This window comes from Diadema antillarum, unplaced genomic scaffold (genome assembly GCF_040938485.1).
Source record: "Diadema antillarum isolate AM-2024a unplaced genomic scaffold, OU_Dant_1.0 scf00000015, whole genome shotgun sequence".
Lineage (NCBI taxonomy): Eukaryota > Metazoa > Echinodermata > Echinoidea > Diadematoida > Diadematidae > Diadema > Diadema antillarum.
Window position 1 is genome coordinate 789,321 of NW_027270904.1, and position 24,450 is coordinate 813,770.

Below are 24,450 nucleotides of genomic sequence, written 5' to 3' on the forward strand. Positions count from 1 at the left end.
ACAAAATAAAGAATACATAAGGAGAATTCAACAAAATTGCGGGTTTTTTTTTTTCAAGAAAAATACGTATTCCATTGACTCTCCGAATGAAGTAAATCAACTGCTCTTTCATTATGCTAGAAAGTGAAAATATGTTTAATTTTCTTTATTGTTTTCTACATATTATTTTTGTCCATGATGACGTCATGATATATATATATATATATATATATATATATATATATGTATATATATATATATATATATATATATATATATATATATATAGTAATTTCCTTATCCAGCGATGACGGCAATGAAACTTTAATAATTCAAAACTTTTGAAACGATTGTCCATCTTTCCTCAAACTTTCACGGAATCTACATTCATATTTCGGTTTTGGTCCCCTTTAAAGGGATGGTACAGTACTTCTGTCCCTTCGAACCAAAACGTCCTTTACACGGCTGAGGAAGTTCCCTGTAGCCTATACCAGTCCGTTGCTAAAAATAGCCTGTCTATATCAGGGAGACATTGTTCCTGCTATATACGTCTTTCCGTTCTCGAGACCACACTTTACGTACGTAGCGTATATTATAATCACGTGAACGACAACACTAGACTATAGCTGTATAACCTAGAGAAGTAAAAACAAATAAAGTGAAGTGAAGTGCAGTCCCATAAGGTTGATGAACTCGATAGCATTCACTTTACCCTTTGTCATTTTCGATTAAGTGTCTAAATTGATAGCATGACTATGACGTGTTTATTGGCATTTGGTTTCTGGCATTTAGTACTGGAATTAAAATAGGCCGTATAGGCCTACGTGGTGAAAGGGTGTATTTGGGTAAAATGTTGGTACATCCATTATACATCTATTATGCTTTTTTTTTTCAAAAGGGGAGTCACTGAAGTCGAAATTTTTATTTATCAAAGTCTCAGATGTGCTGTAATTAGAGTTGTCGTTTCTTAGATAATCAAAGGTATGTTGAGTCTAAACACGGAATGGTGATAAATAGTCTTAAAAATTAAGAAATGTGACTTTAAAGTATGAAGCAAACCCTCAGACAAACTCCATCACCAAACGATTCCTGGAAAACACACCATGGACAGTGATCCCAGTCCCTTCTCCTGACCCTATAACCTTAAACCTATACGTGAGCCTGCTCCTGACCCAAACCCAAATTCTGAACCTAACCCTAACACTAATCTTTTCTCTAACCCTATTACTGACCAGTATTTAGCAGGGGTAAATTTATTGTCACCGGGGAGTAGTAGTCCTGAGAGGAACCACACATTTATACCTGCAAGTGGCTTCCATATTAGAGAAAGTGCAAAGGAACAAACTTTGCAGCCATTTTCTCTGTTTTGTTTGTTTTTTCTCCCAGTGCGCAGCTCGGATCATACACCATTTTGCCATTACGGCCGAATGCTGGCTATATATGCATTAAAAGTGAAGGAACTAATTTTTCTTTGTTTTTAGTGTCCTCTGTAGATTTTTCCTTGTATTTATTTGGAACCATTGTGTTGCTAATGCACTTTTAAAAAAAAATATAATGACTATGATGTATATGAAGATATCTCCAAAGGAGAAAACAACATTATAATAATAACAACAAAGCATGCGGTTGTATTTTGCAGTTCCATTTTTTAAGTCTTGAAAATTGGTTTTAGCAGTATACTTTATGCTCTGCAGTGTCATTTATATGCAGATAAGGTGGCTATTTACAACTACAATGTACTGGAAATTAATGGAAATGAATGAGAAACACTTGGTGTCCTGGAAAACTAGCACCCAGAGAGGTCTGAATTTCATGATCCTATGTAGACGTACACAACAGCTTTTTGAACAATGACCGATGATAATGACTGTGCAACAATTTGTCTCACTGTAATTGGTAAGTTCCTTTATGCAGTCAAAAGAATAATGGGCGTTCTTCAAGATTGAGTATTGCAAAGCTATATAGGTGTAATAAAAAATGCATGCAGTCTTGTGAACAATTGAATGGTTAACATGCTTGTGCAATCAAATGAAGATTTTGTTCGCAAAAACCGATAAGTCCATTTTTGAAGATTTTGAAGTACGGTCTCTGTCATAAAGTACAAAATAATACCTTTTAAATGATATATTGGTCACTACATAATTAAGGTACATTTTTGAAGTTATGGTCAAAAGAAGCAAAAATTTTCTTATTATTTTCTTTATATTTCTTGACCTTTAATCGCAAATATCTCCATTTGGCAAATATGGACTTATCGGTTTTTGCGACCAAACTCTTCAAATGTTTAATTCTTATATTTCCCTTTGACCACAAGGGTGTGCGTAGTGGTTTTATTACAGACTACTAGTATATACAACATGTCAAAGTTATCTTCAATAAGCAGATTAAATGAAGCAAGCAGAACAGTAGTTTTTCTTTGTAAATAAAGTGGTTGAAAAACAATGGCAATTAACTATCACAATCCTTGCTTTATTTTCTGATGTGAAACAAATAAAAAACAAAATAAAAAGAGGTCGTCTTGCAGCTGTGGCGATTAGTAATGATTTTTCCCCTAGAAGTAATGATGAATTTGTAAACTGGGGAATCAATGCAAATCATTTACATCTTTACAAAGTTATTGTTTTCTGAAGAATTGATAATCGTCTCATATTTGCTAACATGATTTTGATTGAAATAACTTCTTCATGACGGCGTACAAGATGTAACTCGAAAATTCTATGACATACACTATTCATTTTACTAATTTTGTTTGATCGACTTAAATTTAAAGTTACCTGCATTCTACATCTTTCTTTAAACTTTTTTTTCTGTGTTTATCTGCAGCCGGAAAAAAAAAGAAGTGTTTTCTTTTCTTTCTTTTTAACGCATTGTAGTTCGTACGGCGGGCGAGTTTAGGGAATTCCCAGACAGTCCGTTTACTGTTGTCCTCAAATAAACCAGTAAGGTACTAAAATAATCACTCCAAAAGAGTTTGGACACATAATTATTATGATGACACCAGTCTCCTTTTGTAGATAAGACTTTTCAGTTCATTATAGAGCAGCCTGATTACTGTACAAGCTTGAAGGAGTGAACGGTGATGGCGTCCCAGCAGAAATCAATCCGGGGAAGATAGACTCGGTACTATCATAAAACTCAGTCTCACATTCACTATGTAAGACGTTCGTTTCAGCAACAAAGCTATTTAAAAAAAGTTTATGGGGAAAAACATAAAGAACAAAGTCAAATCAATCTGCAAAAATTGCATCGCTGAATTTCATTCTTTATCAAAATCCATCCCACATGTCCCATCTTCCGACTAGACGTGCTTTCATTCAAATGCTACTCCACGTTGAAGTTTAATCAGATCATCCTCTCAAAAAGGTATAATAGCCACTTACAGGTGTCATTAAAGGGATGGTACAGTATTGGTGGAGATGAAAATTGGGCTTTAACTTTTTTGCGAGATAGCAAGAAAATACTTATGAAATAGTACAGAGCATACCATTTTAAAAGGAATTCAAAGTTTATTTGATAAAAATCGGGTTTGGAATATATAGCATGAAACATCCAAAAACAAAGTAAAACAAAACGACCGTAATAAAATGTGGGTCCCACACTTTATTAGGATTGTTCTGTTTTGGATATCTCGGCCATTTAAAAACCAGTTTTCATCAAATAAACATTGAATCCCTTTTGGAATTACATGCTCTTTCATATTTCATAAGAGGTTTCTCACTATCTCACCAAAAAATGATAAATACCTGAAATTAAGTCTCAACCAAAACTATACGATCCCTTTAAAATGGCATATGAAAAGAGAACTGTTGATTTTATATACATTTTCCATTTTCTAACGAAACCGTACTATCAGTAGCATCCAATGTCTATCTCGAGAAAGTGTCTTCAATTGCCTTTTGGCTTATACGCTTGTTATCAAAGACAATAATCCTGTTTTTGTTATTTACTATTCAGCAACTTTATATCCCGTCCACTTAAAAGGAATACTTTCTGAGTTGTTATAACATCTCTCAAAGTGATGAAATACAATGTTTAGTCTAGTTTGTTTCATGGCCAAGGATATTAAATTAAAAATTTTGTGTAGGTCATTCAGAAACCGGTTTCCCGGCAGCGTTTGTACATTTTCCGTCAAAGTTGAACGTTTGCACATTTCCCGGCCTTTGTACATTTCCCGGCATTTGTACAAATCCCGGCGTTTATTTTGTCCATCAAAGCCCGGCTCCACACGGTCTCCGCCATTTGAATTGTACCTCCAAATAAGTGTTTACACGTACATGTGTATATGCTATTTCATTTAGGATGTTTAGGTACCTGTGTGTCTGTAGGGCTTACATGTTATAAGTATAAAGTTTAGTTATCAATGACTTTGTCACATCGTAAAGTTAGATAGTCGTTGATCTATCGATTTTTCGTTCGTACAAGTGGACAAATAAAACATGCTGAAATTGAAACTGAAGCTGAAACAGAGCAGGAGGATCTCATCTGAATTGTTGTTCATGTGCAATATTATAATCATGCACACACAAATACACACACACACGCGCGCGCACACACACAGTCACACTCACTCACACAATGTCTATATTTAAAAAAGAGCACAACAAATGTTACATGTTGAGCTATACATCACTATGTTATTTCTTATTACACGCACACTTACACACATGAGAGTAAGAAGTGGAACGTGTTAAACTTTAACACCATTGATCTATTTATCTGTGTAATAGGAGTGTGTGTATGGATTTATCAATATTATTCTTGAAAGACTAATGATATGTACAGAAGTAATCATCGTCGAGTAGATGAATTCTTTTTTATGCAGGCAGAGTGACTTAAAATGAATTGTGACATACCTTCATTGTGGATATCTCTATCGGAGACAAATCAAAGTGTAAATAAAGATGTCAAAGATTTTTTTTTAAATGTGTTCATGTAACATGGCCTATGTATCATAATAAAGTCTCCTGTACAGATAAGTGACCAGGGCCCCGTTGCAAGAAAGTTGCAATCAATTGCAAATAATTGCTAATTTTGAAACAACCATTCTGATTGGCTCAGGGCCTGCCCTATTAAGAAGACATGCATGCAAAAATGATTTTGATTGGCCAGTGACAATCAGTTGCAAGTTGCGTTTAAACGCAAAGTTTCTAGCAACGGGGCCCAGGCCTAATACGATGTTATAACAATATTATGTGAGATTTGTATTTAAGGCTCCAAATGCACTTTTATTCATCAAATGCGAGAGGCGCAAAAAAAAAAACCCACCAAAAAACAAAAAACAAAAACCACTCCACATGCATCAAATATTGACAAGTGGACGTCGTACTTATCAACCTTTCCCAGTTTCACTTACATGTAATTCACTAAGATATTAGCTTAGTTTTTATCACCGAGCTTAACACCAAGTTAAATCAGTCTTCAAAAGCATCGATATGTTTATAATACGCTTGCATATTATTATCTACACTGGAAATGTGACTACTTCAACAGTATTGTAACTGGTTTTTGTTAATACTTTTCTTGTTATCAGTGCCATTGTCTTCTTGCTTCCTTTATCATCTTATTCATTAAGTTTGTTTATTTATTTATTCATTTATTTATTCATTCTTTCTTTCTATTCTTCTCGCGGGGGGGGGGGGGGGGGTAATGGTTACTTGGCTATCTTGGTAATCTAAACTGTTCTTTCTGTACAAAATAACAAAGCGTTCGCATATTTATTTAGACAATTAAAGTAACATATAATGCAATGTATATATATGTATATAATATCATGGAGGTTCTCTTTTCTACCTCCATGATAATATTTTATCTTCTTTTTTCACACGGTAGAAGTAGAAATGTTGATGATAAACACACACAGCACACACACACACACACACACACACACACACACACACACACACACACACACGCAAATATGTGCTGTCCAGTAATCGTACTGCCCTGTATTAGCCGGGAGGTGAGAGAAAATTATAGCGTTGTGCATTACGTCTGTTTGACCATTCGCTCGCTTGGCGTTCATTAGAGGCAAATGCTGTGAGTGAAATGCTTAATCGGACTCGTGCGCGCATTTGCGTCAGACCTTCACGTGAGGACTTCTTCACGTGTAATCTGTGAGCATGTTTCGACGAACTTCCCTCGCCACCAAAACAATGACTATACAGGTGCATTCTGAGCTGATTAGCGCTCGAGTGTTCAGGATTTCTCAGTCGACTTTAACGCTCTTAACTTCGCGCATGGCCGTTTCTGACATAAGAGTAAGATGAAGGACATTATACACGAGACAGAGGATAGTATCATTGCCTTATGACATTGTGTGTATGTCGTTTTCCTGATCGGGTTTATTTTCTTGGATTGAACAATACAGAGTGATACGCATTAACGCGCGAGTGTGAAATTCGCGACGCTTTTACCTGTTGCGACGCGAAATCTTGTTTTAGTTTTCAGTAAAGGGATGCTAGTCTGCAAATCAAGTCTGTTTATAGGATTGGCTAACATCTGATTTTCTAGATTGGATTGGGATCACTGAGAATTGCAAAGTGGCTCCGATCTTCTGAACTGTTCTTGACAAATAAAGAAAGGGGAAGAGAGACATGAAATAGGGGACAAATGAACGTTTTATCCGGGTAAACAACGCTTAATCTTGAGGTATTCTTTGCTGCCTGAAGCCAGTTATTACTACGATTTATCTGGTGAAAGGACAATAACCATCTTTGGTGGACTGCAACATGACAACGCAGGTTGTTACGGAGGCCAGTTCGCTGATTAGCGACCTGACAGCGACGCCAACTTCACCCGACATCTTTGGCGTCTTTACCTCGCCGCTCTCCGGAGACGCCACGAGCCTCGCCCCGACAGCTGCTGGAGCGGGTCCGGTGATAACACCAAACAGCGTGAGCACTGTACCCAACGGGGAAGTCAACGGGGGATGGTCGTCGGATGGCGATGCTTTCGAAGATCAGGTATCAAACATCTCTATACTCTATAAACCTGATTAGCCCGACTAATTCCAACTGCAAATTGTTACCGAAGCTCTAACCAATTCTCACAGTGAGTTTAGAAAACGATGAAAACAAAATAATAAACATAATTTATATATTATGAATGAATTATTTCATGGTTTTTAAATACTGTTGTGTAAATAGACGACATCCGGTTTTTGAATTGCACTATAGAGTATAAATCAGCGTATAAAACAGGCGGATGGTCAAAGAGCGATGAATACAAGGTTTCCGCCACCTGTACCAAATACTTTGATTTTCTTGTTCTGATAAACATTAACAGACGACATTGACGGATTGAGTCCTCATGACACTGCACGGCAAAAAGGAAAAGTAGTAGTGCTACAAAGAGGCTTGAATAAGTTACATAAAATAGAGGAAAGTGTTTCACATTTTCATATTCATCCATGAATTCAGATAAGACCATCTATCAAAATCATGTATTCGCATGCATCGCAAATTTTCTTTGCCTTTAGCCACACTGAATGATTTCATTTGTATTATTATGTATATTTTAGTATTTAACATATTTTGCATTAAGCTGTGCCTTGATCACGTTATTGCTGTTTAGTTTCGATGAAATTATTGTATATTATATATCATATATCATACATAATATTTATATATATATATATAACATATTATATATTATAAGATATTATATATTATATATAATATATTACATATTATATATTATATATAATATATTACATATTATATATTATATATTATATATTCAAAGTTCAAGGATAGCATTCCTCCGTGTACACTTTGAAACAACGACAACAAAAAATGATTTAAACTTTTTTTCAGTGTAAATTGATTGGATCAAATTTGACCTTCCAGGATTGATCTCTCATGCTGCCAACTTTTACCTTGAAACCCAGCACTGTTTCCAAGCTCTCGTATTGATAATTAATTCGAAATGATTTATTGTACAATGCAGACTAATGATTATCTTTAATTGTACTCTGGGCAGACTGGGTATGAACGTTAAAGTCACTATACCCTTGTGGTTTGAAGGGCATATGATGGCGGGCTAGTGGTTCATTTGAATTGCATACACACCTGTATATTTCAGACGAGCTGCCTATAATCATAATTATTATACATGTACTGTATTTATATCTATTTCCTGATACATTCAGCAAGTTCTTTATACAATGGTATTGCCAGTACAGTAAATTAGCGGAGAATGTAATCAAAAATAAATGTGGATTGGGTGAATGCGGCAATATGATTACATCACTTCAGTGAATTTTAAGGAAACCCGTTTATAGCTATGCATTCTTACGATTTCGACGACGCTGTCGCTGGATGAGAAGACTACAACTTTTCTATAGTCACGCATGGACAACGATATGAAGGAAATGATAAGAAAATTCAACATACTTCATTCTTTCAAGCATAACGGAAAAAAAACACTTGGCTTGCATCTTTCAGACAAGGGAGATTCATAGTAGGCCTACTGGTAATATACAATATGAATATCAAATTATTGATGAGGCACTTTTAACGAAACTGCATTTCAAAACTTCTCTTGAGCAGTTTGGTCGCTATATGATACGACCGGTGTAGTATCGCTGATAGTAATGAGGCGTTCATGGGTATGTCGCAGAGAAATTACATGAAATATCATACATCATATCGTAGTGCTATTTTTGTGCACCACATCCGATAATGATTGTAATTGTTCTCCTCTATAAAACAACGACTGCAGTCTGCTAATTAGACCTGCGATTTATAGTGTCATCACATGGTTTTCCGACATCCGGGTATTTCCCTGAGTACTTTCGCGTTTTGCTTTGTACAGACGGACCGCGTTCCATGCTCGACTACTGGGCCCTGTTTTATGAAGAGTTAAAATTGATTATATAGTTGATTTCTATAGTAAGTCTATAGCAGCCTGTGTAGTAAGGAAAATTATAATCGATTATATCATTTTGATAAGACGGGGCCAGGTATTTAAAAATCATTGACGTTTGTATTTCTATATGAAAGCCGCAGTCCAAAGTGACACTGTCCTTCTCACACAATTCTTGGCAATATGCCGTGAATGTTACCATGTCACCGCCAGGTCTGGTTTCTTATTTTAACACACATGACTTCCAACTTCTTCTGCATCCTACGTCATGTCCTAAACCGAGTAGTAGATTGTATGTGCTGTTAAGCCGACGGCGTCTGTTATATGTCGGTAATAGATTACTGTATAGCACTGTGAAGGTGCTTGTAAAATCAAGGAAGTTCAGAGAATGGAGTCACAATTCTGTAGTGTCTGATTTCATTTGAACCCATGTTGTATGCCGCCACTCGAAAATATTTGAAGCCAGTGGCAAAGTGGATCTGCCGCGCAGATATTAAGACAATTGACTTATGTCTCGTGGCATTAATCACCAGCCACTTTCTGTATAAGGAAGATATTATATGTCTTTGTGATGGTAATTACTTTTCGCCATCCCCTACTTATAAAAGATAGGTGAGGTATAATAGTAAAGACACGGGGATGCGCGAATAGAAATTGCGCAAAAAAAAAAAAATCATGAAATGAAAATGAAAATTATTCGACAGGCTATGCCCGGACACTAATCAGATATATCTATCAATAAAGAATTATACTTGAAGATTATTCCATATCAGTTTTATTTGTCGGAATTAAGTGGAAAAGTGATAAAACCAGATTTCCCGGAGGGTACAGTTTTAAACACTTTCACATGATACAGTTCTGATTTACACTTTTGCACATGATATTATTTCTGGAAGGGATTAACCTATTATATGTTTAATGTGCTTTATCATTAAGTGAGATTTCGTTCATTTAATATATAAACAAGCAAAATATAGCCAACATTAAAAATGAATCCTCAGATTGCTCAGCAAGACGACGGCATCAAACCCCGTCATCAAAGGCACAGATGCACCTGTGAAATTCTTTTGTACATCAATAGGAAAGTGACAACTGTTTGAATAATTACAGCCAGTTGGAACTCCATCTCTTAAACCTCTTTGGTAAATCAAGGAAATTCAAGAGAATTGAGTCTCAATTCTGTCTAATTTCATTTGAACCCATATTCGACACTGTTCGATGCCGCCACTTGAAAATATTTAAAGCCAGCGGCAAAGTGGATCTGCCGCGCAGTAGGAAGACAATTGACTCTTGTCTCATAGCATAACCACCAGCAACTTTCTAAGGAAGATATGCCTATGTCTTTGTGATGGTAATTACTCCCTATTTATAAAAGTTAAGCGATTTATAAGACACGTGGATGCGCGAATAGAGGTTGCGCGAATAGAGGTTGCGCAAAAAAATGATGAAATGAAGATGAAAATTACTCGACTGGGCATGCCCGGGCACTAATCTGATATATTCTTAATCAGCAAAGATTTACGTGAAGGTTATTCCATATCAGTTTTAATTGTCGGAATTAAGTAGAAAAGTGATAAAACCGTCTGTCCAGTAGGGTGCAGTTCTAAACGCTTTCACATGATACAACTCTGATTTACACTTTTGCACATTTTTTTTTTCTGGACAGGATTGACTTTTGTTTTACACGCTTTGCTATTAAGTGAGATTTCATTTCATTTAATAAACAAATAAGTCAAATGTGACCAACGTTATGTCAACGTTGAAAATGAATCGACAGATTGCTGAGCAACCCCGATCAACAAAGGCACAAATGCACCTGAGGAATTCTTTTGCACATCATTAGAAAACTGACAACTGTTTGAATAGATACAGCCATTTAGAACTTCATCTCTTAAACCTCCTTAGTAAAATCATGCCATCCCACGTGAGCTACTAACATGACAGATACGTTACCCACAAACTCACCCCTCTTAAACAATGATTCTGTTAACGGTGGAAGTCGTTGTTGAAGATATTATTTACTGCGTTGTTTGTACCTGCATGCAGGCAACGCTGTCAAGTCATTAACTTGACACAGACATGGCAGAAAATGACCTCATTTTGATGTCGATTACGTCGTAAAAACCGTGTGAAACCCATATTGACACTAGCGTATGTTTGCCAAACAATATCTCTGACAGTATCAATTTATGACTGGTATGGTCCTGGCACGTGAATCCGATCCCATCTAATTTGAATGAAATATATTCATTCTGAATTCCCTGCAATTTGACTTCGTACATTTAGAATCGGTGTGCAATATACTGTACTGACAGTATATGAGCCATGCAGATACAACTGAACAGTACTTTGACAAAGAAAATTTGAAGATCTCAAGACTTTGCACTGATGTCTGCTTTCACTATTCCATAGCACATTCTCCTCAGTACAAAAAGGGTATGCTATATACCCTACCGGAAAGAACACAATGTCCCACAGTGTGAGAAACACAGTGTGAACGCAGTGTGAACACAACGTGAACACAATGTGAACACATTGTGAACACACTGTGAAATCTCTTCACACTGTTTAATTCGAGCGTTTTAACAGTGTGAACACATTGTGAATCATCAGTTCACAGTGTGACACAGAACATTAGCACGTGAACACTCTGTGAAAACAAAGCCACAGTGTGAAATCATATCGAGCGTTTAATCTTAACATAGTCGACTACGTGACCACACTGTGAACACATTGTGGGACACTGTGTTCCTTCCAGCAGGGTATGTACATATTGTATGTGAAAAGTTACTGTCTTACGTTTTGACGGTACTAGTATATTATAACTATGGCACTAGCATTAGCTTAGTGAATCATTGACTGCTCCTCGAAAGCCCAGCGATGCTTGGTAATGCGAGCTGCAAAGCTACTTTACATAGGTAACCATGACAACCGAACTATGCTAACAGAATTAAAAGTGGCACAGGTCTGTGGACAATGAATGGAGGAGAAACTCTATTTTTAAAGAACTGTGATTTAACAAATTCCACAACTTCACACGCAGTGCTCGCTATTGTACGTTTGGCAGTGTTCAAATTGTATTCATATTAATTTGGAGCACTTGGCTTCATACCATGGACAGCGCAACATGACTCTCACTACGGTGTTCAGTCAAGTCAGTGGTACTGCGCAGTTCTCAGATACGTTGTTGTCGCATTTCTTTCATGTGGAACTATCCTGCTCAGAGTTATTTTCCTATTTTGATGTTTTAACTTATATTCAAACCCTCAACCTCTAGCTGTGCGTAGTACAAACCAGGACAAAAGACCCCACTATCGAATTTAATCATCATCATCATCCTAATGTAACTTAGTCTGCGCCATTTAATGTTAACCTAGCAACCATGCTGTGTTACCAATATTGTCATTCCTTGTTGGCCAATTAAGCTTCATAATTAGGTAATTGCTCCATGATTAATTATCAATTACGACATTTTCTGCCGTGGAGGACTGGATTTTTAACACAGCACACTGAGGGAATTCCCGGAAAGAAAAAAAAACGCCGAAAGATTGAAGTGAAAATAATACAGAAACTTACTGCATGTACCCTCTGATATTAATAATTTAGTGTGTCAATGCTGGCGAGTCATCATCAACGATGCATTCTACTTCGGTCTGTCATATGCGAAACCAGTTCACTCCACGTCGTGGTTTGTTAAAGGATGTGCACAATTCTGGTTGAGGTGAGGATTTAGCTTTTAACGTTTTGCAAGATATTCAGAAACCACTCTATGAGATGTCAAAGAGCATATGCAATTCTAAGGGGTATCAAAAGTTTATTTGATGAAAATCGGTTTTGAAATGGCTGAGATATCCAAAGACAAGTTGAAACAAATAGATCCTAATAAAAGGCTGGCCTGTCGCCTTTTATTATTATTACGTTTTTGGATATCTCAGTCATTTGAAATTCAATTTTCATCAAATAAACGTTGAATCCTTCTTAGAATTACATGCTTTTTCATATTTCATAAGAGGTTTCTCATTATCTCACTTAAGAATGTTCAAAACATGAATCCCCACCTCAACCAGTACTGTACATTTGTGTGCGATGAGCGCTGATTGGCACAAAACGCTCCTCATTGCATGAAGTCTGTGATGGGGACAGGAAGCCTCAACCCTGCCATTCGTTGAATAGCACACCATGGCACACCGTGACAGGTTTGTGCTGAACAATGCTTTGATTACGATACAATAGGCACATGTTTATCAGGTGGAGTTATGAAGAAAATTAATTTCAGCTGATGTTATACGCTTTTCCCGTCTGGCGAATATCCTTGAGCAGCGCGAGTTGGTGTTTGTGATTTATTTATTTGTTGATGGTTAACTGACTTTTATTTTGTCATCAACCCTTCCTGTTTCAATGAGTCAAATAAGCACAAATATTTCACGCTCATGCCTTTCGATAGGAGATCAATGTGCCACGCAGAAGGTTAAAGGAAGCCTTCAAAGAATGCGCCATGGATATGAAAGCCAAACACTATTATATAGCTGCCGCGGAACGCTATTTCATGGGTCACTAGGGTAAATGCTCATTACTCTCTCTCTCTCTGTCTCTCTGTCTCTCAGAACATCGAAAATCATTAGTTTTGTTTGTTTGTTTGTTTGCCGTTTATAAGTTGTTCTATTAGTTATGTTCGTTATGTTCAAAGTAACAGCAGCGACAACAACGGCAACCCACAGCGGTGTGAGTACTAGTTATTCTTGTTGTCGTATTGGTGAAAGTAATAAGAACGTATATTCTAAGATTAATCTTGAAGGTAGTGGTATTCGGAGGATTACTGTGTTGATGGTGTCCATCCTTATTCTCAAGGGCGTGTATATCTCCCTATACATAAAAGAAATGCATAGTAGTCAGCAGAAGTAATGCTTTCATCGCACATAAGTATTATATACCTTCCATCTATATTTTCACCACCTCTTGTTCTCCCCCCACTATTTCTATTTCCATCTCTTTCTTTCTGTTTTTTTTTCTCTCTCTCCCTCTCTCTCTCTCTCTATGCCACCAATTATATGCAGCTCTGGATTCGCCTATGTTACGGCATCATTGCTACCCTGGGTATATTCGGCAACTTCACGGTCATGTTCACCGTTTTCCGGGTGCGTTCGATGCGAACGCTCACCAACATGTTCATCGTGAGCCTGGCCGGGGCAGACTTCGTCACGTCAGTGTTTCTTATCCCCCTTCATCTCGGTGAGTCTTTCTCCTACCAAGACAACCTCACATCAATCTCCGTTGCTAGGATACCAGACTTGTGCTCTGTTTTGGTGATAGCGTCGTTGGTACTGACGGTAAAAATGAAAAATAAAAGAGAATGGTGAATATGTTGCTGAGAGTAAAAGTGATGATGCAGATGATGATGACGTTGGTAAAAGAAAGAATGGATACAGCAACGATGGTGATGTTGATGAGGATGAAGATGGTGGCGATATTAAAGATGATGGTGACGGTTATAAAAACGATGATGATAATAGTGAAAGTGGTGACGATAATTAAGATGAAAATGACAATATAATGGTTTATAAAATGGGTTCAAGAATTTAGCCAATTGGAAGCGCTGAAATGAGTCACGTGTGCGAGGATTAATTTCTCACTAACATGCACGGTCTGACGTCACAATCTTTACACTAGCAGTGCGCACTCAATCAGTTGTTACAAGTGCGTCGCGCGCTACTATACGCGCTGTCAATCCTGTAAACAACTTCTAGTTCGGGCTCTGCCGGCCGGCCTTTCTTGTGTGCATAACATGTGTGGCGTACGTATACTCTTATACGTACAGTAACACTAGTACTTATATGTGCGGGATTTCCGAGTGCGAGGTGCGTAAATGTTTGGGACGAACATCGACGAGTGCTACATGTAGCTGACTGGTATTGACCCACAAAGGTACGTGAAAAATGCTGTTACAGTGTTAGTTTTCGACCCATTTTATAAAACAAATGATGCACAGGATTATTTCGTGGCGTTAGTGGAGATGCAGCTCACTCTCGGGTATTTACAATGTAGTGCATGTTTCACAATTGTAAATACCCTCGAGTGTGCTACATCTCCACTAACGCACTCTATCTGTGCATCATTTGTATAATAATACATTCATGAGTCTAAGGTTTGTAGAATACAATTATGTTTCTGAGAGAACCGAGGTGAAATATCGTTCAGACATCATCTACCGGAAAAAAAAGATTCGCGTATAATCCAGTGAAATTGCTTGAATGAGAATAGTATTGTTACTCTTGAAATTTTAACAGTGTTAATAAGGCTGACAGGTCATATAAATTTTGTAATTCCCCGTTCATATATCTCCTGATTTTTATGTTTTTAGCAAAACGTTTCTGGAGTAACGACAGTACATGACCATAAACTTGTAACATAAAATCAGGGCGCAATATTTACTGCTCATACATATAATGACATGATGAGGATAAAGGTGAAGGTGATTGTGGAATGTAAATGTGGATGTGAGAAGGGTGTCATTGGCACGCAAAGAAAAAGACCACAGACCAAACGAGCAATGATTCTATAAGTATCAACGAGGACGAAGAGAAGACTGTTCCATAAGATACGCGCATCTGCTTGAAGACATTCGATCGTTTGACAAAAATCAATCTGCGCCAATGTGTATTAATCGATTTCAAGCTTCAGAGATGACTATATCGTATGCCAATGAAATGACATGCCTCACGAGTCATCCTTGACTTAAAAGTCCGGCCATGCTCTCCTGACCTAAGTTAGTGTACCATGCAGTAATCAAGAGACGGTATATTGCGTTCACGTGTTACGAAACGACATCATCACAGAAAAAAAAAAATGAATTCCTTTCACCGTTCTAAATCCGACCTAAATGCTCCACCATGCAGTGAAAAGCAAGACATGCACCCTTTAAGATTTCGGCCACGATGACGGAATTTCATTTTATTTCATTTCATTTCATTTTATTTCATTCTTCTCCTTTTTCCAACAGAACATAACACAGTATAAATTAGGAATCGTATCACAATCGTATACATACAATTTGCAAATGATATCAAATGATATGAAATGATACAATAATAAAGTTACCTATATATGCATGTATACTTGCAAAATAATACAAGTTTATGTTTCAGTTGGGGAAAAAAGAACTGAGAGGCCCACTAAAAAGCAAGCTTGTAGATTGTGAACCACTCAAGAAAAATCTAATGAAATACTTATTTGCATATGCGTAGCACAAGTATAATTTAAGACAAGACGGAACAAAATAGGAGACACACAGCAACATGACACGACTAGACAGAATAGATGGAAAAATAGAATGAAGGAAGGAAGGAAGGAAGAAAGAGAATGCCTACACGCTGATCAAGGAAACGAAAGAGGGAATTGAAGACGTGCTTCAAACAGCTGGTGGCTGCATACAGCCGTGCAGAGATTATGATGGCTATTTCATTATAATGAATTCAGAGATTAATTGATTGATGGTTGGATGATGAACCCTGTGATTATTGGGACTTGGTTAATAAAAACGAAACATCAGAGAGGGTTTAACAGAAAGGATTTCAACTTCCGCTTAAAAGAATACAAAGAAGGAGAATTTTTTATTTCGCAATTTAATGAATTCCAGAATCTAGGGCCTGTGTATATAAATGTATTCTGAGCCAATACTGTTCTCAGAAGGGGGAAATGAAACTCAGTACCACTTACCACAGTTGATGAGCAAATCTGGAGCAAATGTGCAACATACCTTTCTAAGCGGTTGCCAGTGGCAACACCGTTGCAGTCGTAATTGATAGTGAAGGATCCAAACTGTTAAAAGATCATCAGGGGATCACCATCACCATCACCATCACCTGTTTCCGTTAAAACATTAACGTTATTCATCGTTATAAACAGGCAGTTCAGAAACAGTTCTGTTCATGCCGCCTTAAAAGAGATATATAAGGTTGACCATATTCATATGCTCCATATAGCCTGTACATCATGTATTTTTGTATTCAACTGGAAAGTGATGAAGAATGGACAGGAAAGAGAAACTAATCCTCTTTTGGTCGTCATGTACTCGTTGCTGGACAACAGTACATAAATTTTTGAAGATATACCCGACGAATCAAAGTTTTTTCAGGACTCACCCCGGAGTAACTAAAAGGGACAATAGCGTGAGTAACTCGTTAGTAGGTCTTCAGGGAAAATTTCTACAAATCTGAATATCTAACAATGGACAAAGTAATGTCTGCCGGTCCTCATTAATAATAATGGGCTGCAGCAATGATAACTTGAAATTCATCAAGCGTTAAATAATCTCCATTTACAAGACACTGCAATGAGTCTACCCGGTATTCATCTTACATAATCGTGGTAAGAATGTATCTTGGAGTGGGTTTGTCTGTTGACTATCATAACAATTACGTTTTTAAATACGATGGAGCATGTACTTCGATTAAAATAATGACCTACTTAGTACGGGTTACGTTCGACCTATTATCTTAACAAAGAGCGGAAACCACTAATATACAAATATCGAACATATAATGTAAACATTAACCAGAACGTGTAAATTGCCAACCCAACTGGAAAGCGAAACTAGGAGAGTACATTAAAGGATTCGTCTTAGACTACTTATCTTATACTATAATCTTCATCTTCATAACAAATACCAGAAACCGCAACACGGTATAATAAATTATAGTCATCCTCACTGTCATCTGAATTAAAGGACAAGTTCACCCAAATATAAATGTATGGATTGAGTGAATGCAGCGATTGTGTGAAGGACGTGCGGTGCAGTGCGGTGTGCATTGTGTTCGGATGAATCTTGGTTTGTACGTTGAGTGTTATTTTGTGTATCAGTGTGATGAGGTGAACGTTACTTCAGTTATGGCCGTGAACTCATTGTTTAGGGTGTTTGTTGACCAGGTGGTATGAATATTTATGTGTCAGAAGTATACTGGATTATGAGGGTGTTTTTTAGTTCTCGTTTGAAAATGTTCAACGACGTACGTTGTTTTAAATTAGGGGGTAAAGAATTCCAAATATCTGGTCCATTGTGCTTTAATGATTTTTGAGCTAAAATGATTCTGGGGTTTTCGAGATGGTAATCGGACGACGTAATGAGGTCTGCAGAGTAATGAGGTCTGCAGAGAAATTAAACGAAATACTATATCATATCTGAGTGCTTTTATCGGTGATGTAGTCTCTTCATCAGAACGGGATTTTGATAGTCTCAAACCTCCGAAATACCAGTTCCCAAATTACTGACTTTTTGAGTTGAATCACGGAACTTGCAGGTTTATTGTTTATCAAGATATATGTGTATTTTGACGTAACAACTATACCCATTACCAAGTATTCCAAAATATAATGTAACATGTACATGCATGATTGGTCTATGTTAAAGACTAGGAAGGGTGCAGATATGTCACCCTCAAGAATTGTGCACCTGTTCAGGTACAGATGTTCATCGCACTTGCGATCTGTCACCCTTTGAGGAGCTTATTCGCTCCCCAAGCCCGCTACGGGTACAAATGCGGGGATGTGCACCCCTATTATACCCGTAGTTTTTAGTGTGTACGGTATGTCAGATAACATAATGTTTCTACTTCAGAAAACAACTGCAGCCTGCATGCTAATTCAACCTGTCATATAAAGTGCCATTGCATGACATTATGGACCGATACACCTATAGCCAATAAAGAGGCGACATCCGGGCATTTCCTTGAGTATTTTTCGCGTTTGTCTGGATTGTCCCATTTTGTCACAAGTGGTTAGCATCATCACTTTCTGTCAGAAAAGAAAGAATTCAAAAAACAAATAACTAGCACCAAGTGTTCAAAGAGAGACATCAGAAAGAAGAATCTACAAGGAATAAACAGGAGATGATGAAGAGGAGGAAAACTGACAGTGAGAATAAAGTCAAAAGATGCCACCTTAAAGGGAACGTAAACCCAAAGAGAAATTTGGATTGAGTGAAAGCAGCAACATTAGTAGAATATATCAGTAAAAGTTTTAAGGAAAATCGGACAATCGATGCAAAAGTTATGAATTTTTTAAGTTTTGATGTTGGAACCGCTGGATGAGGAGACTACCAGAGGTTATGACGTATGAGTGGACAAAAATACAAAGAAAATATAAAGAAAATTCCACAAAAATTCCTTTTTAATAAAAGTTACAAATTCCATCAACTTGATGCTGACATATGTTATGGGTAGCAATTATCCCCACTGCTTTCTGAAAGCGGTTAGTCAAGTGCTCTTTCATAATGGTAAAAAAGTGAATTTTTGTGGAATTTTCTGTATATTTTCTTTGTATTCTTGTCCACTCATACGTCATAACCTCTAGTAGTCTCCTCATCCAGATGTTCCAACACCAAAATGTTAAAAATTCATAACTTTTGAATCGATTGTCCGTTTTTCCTCAAACTTTCACTGGTGTGTTCTAGAGATGTTGCTGCTTTCACTCAATCCACATTGCTGCTTGGGTTTACGTTCCCTTTAAGTGAACTTTCTCACCTTGACATTGATACATAAGACACAGAGTTATAGGTCCGCTCATGTTTTGGTATAAATTGTGACGCCAGATGTTTTGTTGGAAATTATGAAGAAGCTCTTCATATTCGCTAAATATTTAAAAATTTCTTTGTCCTGCACCGACTATACCATCCGAGAACACACCAAGACTTGAACCTTGAACCATGTACATCAGCAACCGGTCACGCCATTTAGTCTGGTAGGAATGGGGGGTCCCCATGCACCCCCCGAACACATTTTTTTAACTTACTTTTTTGTAACCCTTAGGGTGTCTAGTTAATGAAATTTTTTGTTCCCAAGAAAAAATCGTGTCCCATGGGGGTCATTTGCGGCCATCTTGGCAGCCATCTTGGATTTTCAGGGAAAATCATGAATTTCCATAACTTTTGAACTACACAGCATACAATTACAAATAAAGCATTTCTTCAGGGTAAATGTGACATGAGGAATCGATTGAAACGATTATTTACATGATTAAAGAAAAATTGAAACAAGAAAAGTCAAAAAATATGACAATTTCAGTGTCATTTACACCGAAAAATACCCAAATAGTTTTACTTTTGAATTACATAACATCCAGAGACAAATAAAACATTTCTTCAGAGTAAATACGGCACGAGGAATCGTTTGAGATAGTTATTTACATGATTAAAGCAAGTTTCATACTAGAAAAGTCCAAAAATGCAAGAAAAATTAGTGTCGTTTACTCTAGAAATTGACCAAATAGTCTATATACATAGTACATGACAATCTCATACCTCATAAGAGTGACTGACCACTTTGTCCTAATAGTCTTGTAGTAAAGGGGGATCTTCATACACCCTCCTTTATGGTATCCCTTAGGGTGTCTATTAAATGATTTCTTTTCTTTTGTTTTCACGTAAAAATCGTTTCCCATGGGGGTCATTGGCGGCCATCTTGGATTTGCGAGGAAAATCATTAATTTCTATAACTTTTCACGTTTCCAACATACAGGGACAAATAAAACATTTCCTCAGAGTTAATATAGCATGAGGAATCGTTTGAGATCGTTATTTACATGATTAAAGCAAGTTTCATACTAGCAAAGTCCAAAAATGCGAGCAAAACCAGTGTCGTTTACTCTAGAAATTGACCAAATAGTCCATACTAGTATACATGCATGACAATCTCATACCTCATATGAGTGACTAACCACTTTGTCTTAACAGTCTGGTAGTAATTTGGGGGCGGGGGTCCCATGTACCCTCCTTTTTGTATCCGTTAGGGTGTCTTTATGATGATTTTTGTTTCGTTTCTAAGTGAAAATCGTGTCACATGGGGGTCATTGGCCGCCATCTTGGATTTGCGAAGAAAATCATTAATGTCTATAACTTTTGAACTTTCCAACATGCAAGGACAAATAAAACGTTTCTTCAGGGTAAATGTGGCGTGAGGAATCGGTTGAGATGGTTATTTAAATGATTAAGACAAGTCTGCAACAAGAAAAGTCCAAAAATGCAAAAAAAAGCAGTGTCGTTTGCTCTGGAAATTGCCCAAATAGTCCATATAATATACATGACAATCTCATACCTCATAAGAGTGACTAAACACTTTTGTCTTGAAGGAATGGGGGGATCCCCATGCACCCTCCTTTTTTGTATCCCTTAGGGTGTCTATTGAATGATTTTTTTTTTCAAGTAAAAATCGTTTCCCATGGGAGCCATTGGCGGCCATCGTGGATTTGCAAGGAAAGTCATTAATTTTCATGACTTTTGAACTTCACAACATACAGGGACAAATATATCATTTCTTCAGGGTAAATGTGTCACGAGGAATTGATTGAGATGGTTATTTACATGATTAAAGCAAGTTTGATACAAGAAAAGTCAAAAATATGAAAAGTTTAGTGTATATACACCAGTACTATATAATCCGTTTATATACATGACACAAACTACTTCACAAAAGTGACTTATCACTTTGCCTTTAGATCATAGCTCAGATCTAGTGTTTTGTATCAAAAAGAACATTCAACATTATCTTAAAGTAATCAACTCCAAGCATTCTGACTTCTCACTTGTTGAAATCAAATGAAGAATGTAAGCACTATGGCAATCCATATGCAAATACCCCTAAAATAGCACATCAAAAGAGGTGAACATACAGATTTTGATCACAACATGTGAAAGTGACCGTTGATAATCGACAAAAATAGAACCCAAAATGAAATTGAATACTTTTTGTGCGCATTCTATTTCACTTAATTTGCATATGAAGAGTTTGAGTTGGGGTATTTTCATGAAAACAATCACTCGGCCAAGATGCTCTGCCGATTTCAACAATTTAGGTGCCAAAATGTTATCATTAAAACTTATTGAAGATTAAGTTAAAAGTGATTCATTCAAACGTATTTGTTCAAAGCCTTTCTGTCTGAAAATAAACATATGAATTTCACTTGACAGCCAGAAATCCACTCTGTGAATAGAGACTGCTATATCAATGTGGATTGCGGCAACTGATTTTGGAATATTTGCATACGAATCGCTGATGTGCTTACATATGTATTCTATTTCAACAAAAGGAAATTTCAAATTGTTTGAAATTAACTTTTCTTTTAAATTCTTTTAAAAGTTTTCTGATGCAAGACAAAATATTTAACCTTTGATCAACAGACAAAGTGGTTAGTCACATTTTGTTACTTGTGTACTGCAGTATGTGTTTTCCATGAAGTATGGACTTAAAGTATATCGAGAAAAGTAACACAATATGACTTCACTTTGTCAAAAGTATTCTGAATTCTCATCCTGTGCAATTATACAAAACACAGAAGCGGTAAGCGATATGATAGCTTTTGGTTTCACACTTCTGTAATTTCTAGTCATCATCAAAACGATCATTGTTATTAATGTCTGGCTGCTCCTCTTCATCCTCCTCCATCTACGCAGTAATTTTCTGAAGTAATCAATGAGGGAAGTAGTAAGGATAGGGCCAGTTAACCACACCGGGTCCATGATACCGAAGGCTGTCTTCTGCCACCCTTGTCCAGGATCAAAGGGGGTTAGCGCGCCATAGGACTGGCTGATCAGCTCGCTTAAAGATGGCAAGGTGCTGGTTCACACATTGACAGTGTTGGATAAGGTTGCCCCTGCCAGGTGGGAGCATGGAGAAAACCACCTTGGATTTGGTCATCAGTTGCTCGCCCTCTCCCCTCATCTGCTTCAGCATGATGCTGCGGACGCCATTAATAGATTTCTCCCGGGCCTTGCTAAACATTGGCATGTGAATGCTTTAATGTCATCTGTCACCTCTGGCTCCACAGACTACCCATCACCAAGATTTCTGAGGAAAAAGCAAACAAACATTGGCACAAAATGAAGTCATATTTTAAGATTTCAGTAGTGTTTATTATGATAATACTGAGCAAGTTACTAGATTTCAGTAAAATACTTCTGGAATTATGATATCAGACTACTCTCACATGAATGCTATGTGGTACATGGGGTGGCTTTGTAGATTCTTTAGGGGTCCAACGTACCTTGCTCAACCCTTGAAGGTACTTAATTATTACATCTTCCCCGGTAAACACATACAGTCCAGGTATTGTGGTACAGTAGTCAGCTCATTTTGATTCTGCATTCAATTTCACTGACATTCACTATCTGGCAATACTTGACAGTCCGTTTATTAAGGAAGATACTACATTGTAGAAGTGAGGGCGATGGATTAAGCATGGAGCAAGGGGATTGAAAATGTCTGTGCATGGAGTCCTCACTGAAGTAACTTGTACCAAAGCTTAGGGGCGCACTTGAGGTAGAGCACGACCCTGGTGTCCGTCTGATCCTCCTGGTTAGACAGCCGCTCATGGATATCGCTTATCGTCTCCTGGAACATATCACTGTGTAAACAAAAGGAATGTAACAGAAATCACATTCTCTGAAGCTCAAGTGATTCCTGTTACATTATTTCTATTCACACAATGATGCGTCCCAGGAGACAGAGACAATCAGCTCTATCCATGAGCTGCTGTCCAACCAGGAGATGGACACCAGAGTATAAGTGCTCTACCTTGAGTATTCCACTGAGCATGGGTACAAAGCAGTTGTGGTGAGGACGCCAGACACAGACATTTTCTTGATCCTCTTGCACCATGCTCACTCCGTCACTCGCTCTATATTCCTTGATAAACGGATTTTCGAGCACTGCCAGATTGTAAATGTCAGTGAACTGGCATACAGAATCAAAGGGAGCTAACTACTGCACCACAATACTTGGACTACAAGAGTTTACCGGGGAAGATGTAACAAGTGCCTTCAAGGGTAGGGACAAAGTCGGACCCCTAAAGAATGTACAAAGCCACCCCATGTACCACACAGCATTCAGGTGAGAGTAGTCTGAGCAATATTTTACTGAAATGTATTAAATTGTTCAATATAACATTTGATAAACAATGCTAAGATCTTAGAACATGACTTTATAATGTGCCAATGTTTTGCCCGCCTCATAAATCTTGGTGATTGGTGATCTGTAGAGCCAGAGGTGACAGATGAGATTGGAGCATTCGCATGCCGAATGTATGGCCACGAGGCCTGGGAGAAGTATATTAACAGCAGCATCATCCTGAAACAGATGGTGGGAGAAGGCGAACAAATGACGATCAACTCCAAAGTGGATTTCTCCATGCTCCAACCTTGAAGAGACAACCTTATCTCACACATTGAATGTGTGATCCATCGCCTTACCATCTTAAAGAGAACTGACCAGCCAATCTTCCGGTGCTCTGTATTGCATGACCCCTTTGATTCTAGATAAGGATGGCAGAAGACAGCCTTCGGTATCACGGAGCTAGTGTGGTCAAGTGGCCCTATCTTTCCCACCTCCCTCATTGACTTGCTTCAGAAAATTACTTAGGAGATGAAGGAGGATGAAGAGGATGAGCTAGACATTGATTACGATGATGGTTTTGTTAATGACTAGAAATTACAGAAGTGTGAAATGAAAAGCTGACATATCGCTTATGTCTCAAATGTACACACTAGTAGCTATGTACATATTATGATGTACTGTATGCATGGTTGTTTTAATGTGTATAATGTACACAGGTTGACCAGAGGAA

At 37.5% G+C, this 24,450-nt stretch overlaps 1 protein-coding gene across 1 annotated transcript in view; it reads left to right on the forward strand.

Annotated features, from left to right (window-relative positions):
* The first annotated feature begins 6,707 nt into the window (after nt 1–6,707).
* LOC139724189 (galanin receptor 2a-like) overlaps nt 6,708–24,450 on the forward strand; it is a 49,567-nt gene continuing 31,824 nt past the window's right edge. Inside the window, exons 1-2 of the mRNA XM_071635337.1 lie at nt 6,708–6,941; nt 13,899–14,073. Of these exons, the coding sequence (XP_071491438.1) occupies nt 6,708–6,941; nt 13,899–14,073 (409 nt within the window). The remainder of the gene's footprint in view (nt 6,942–13,898; nt 14,074–24,450) is intronic.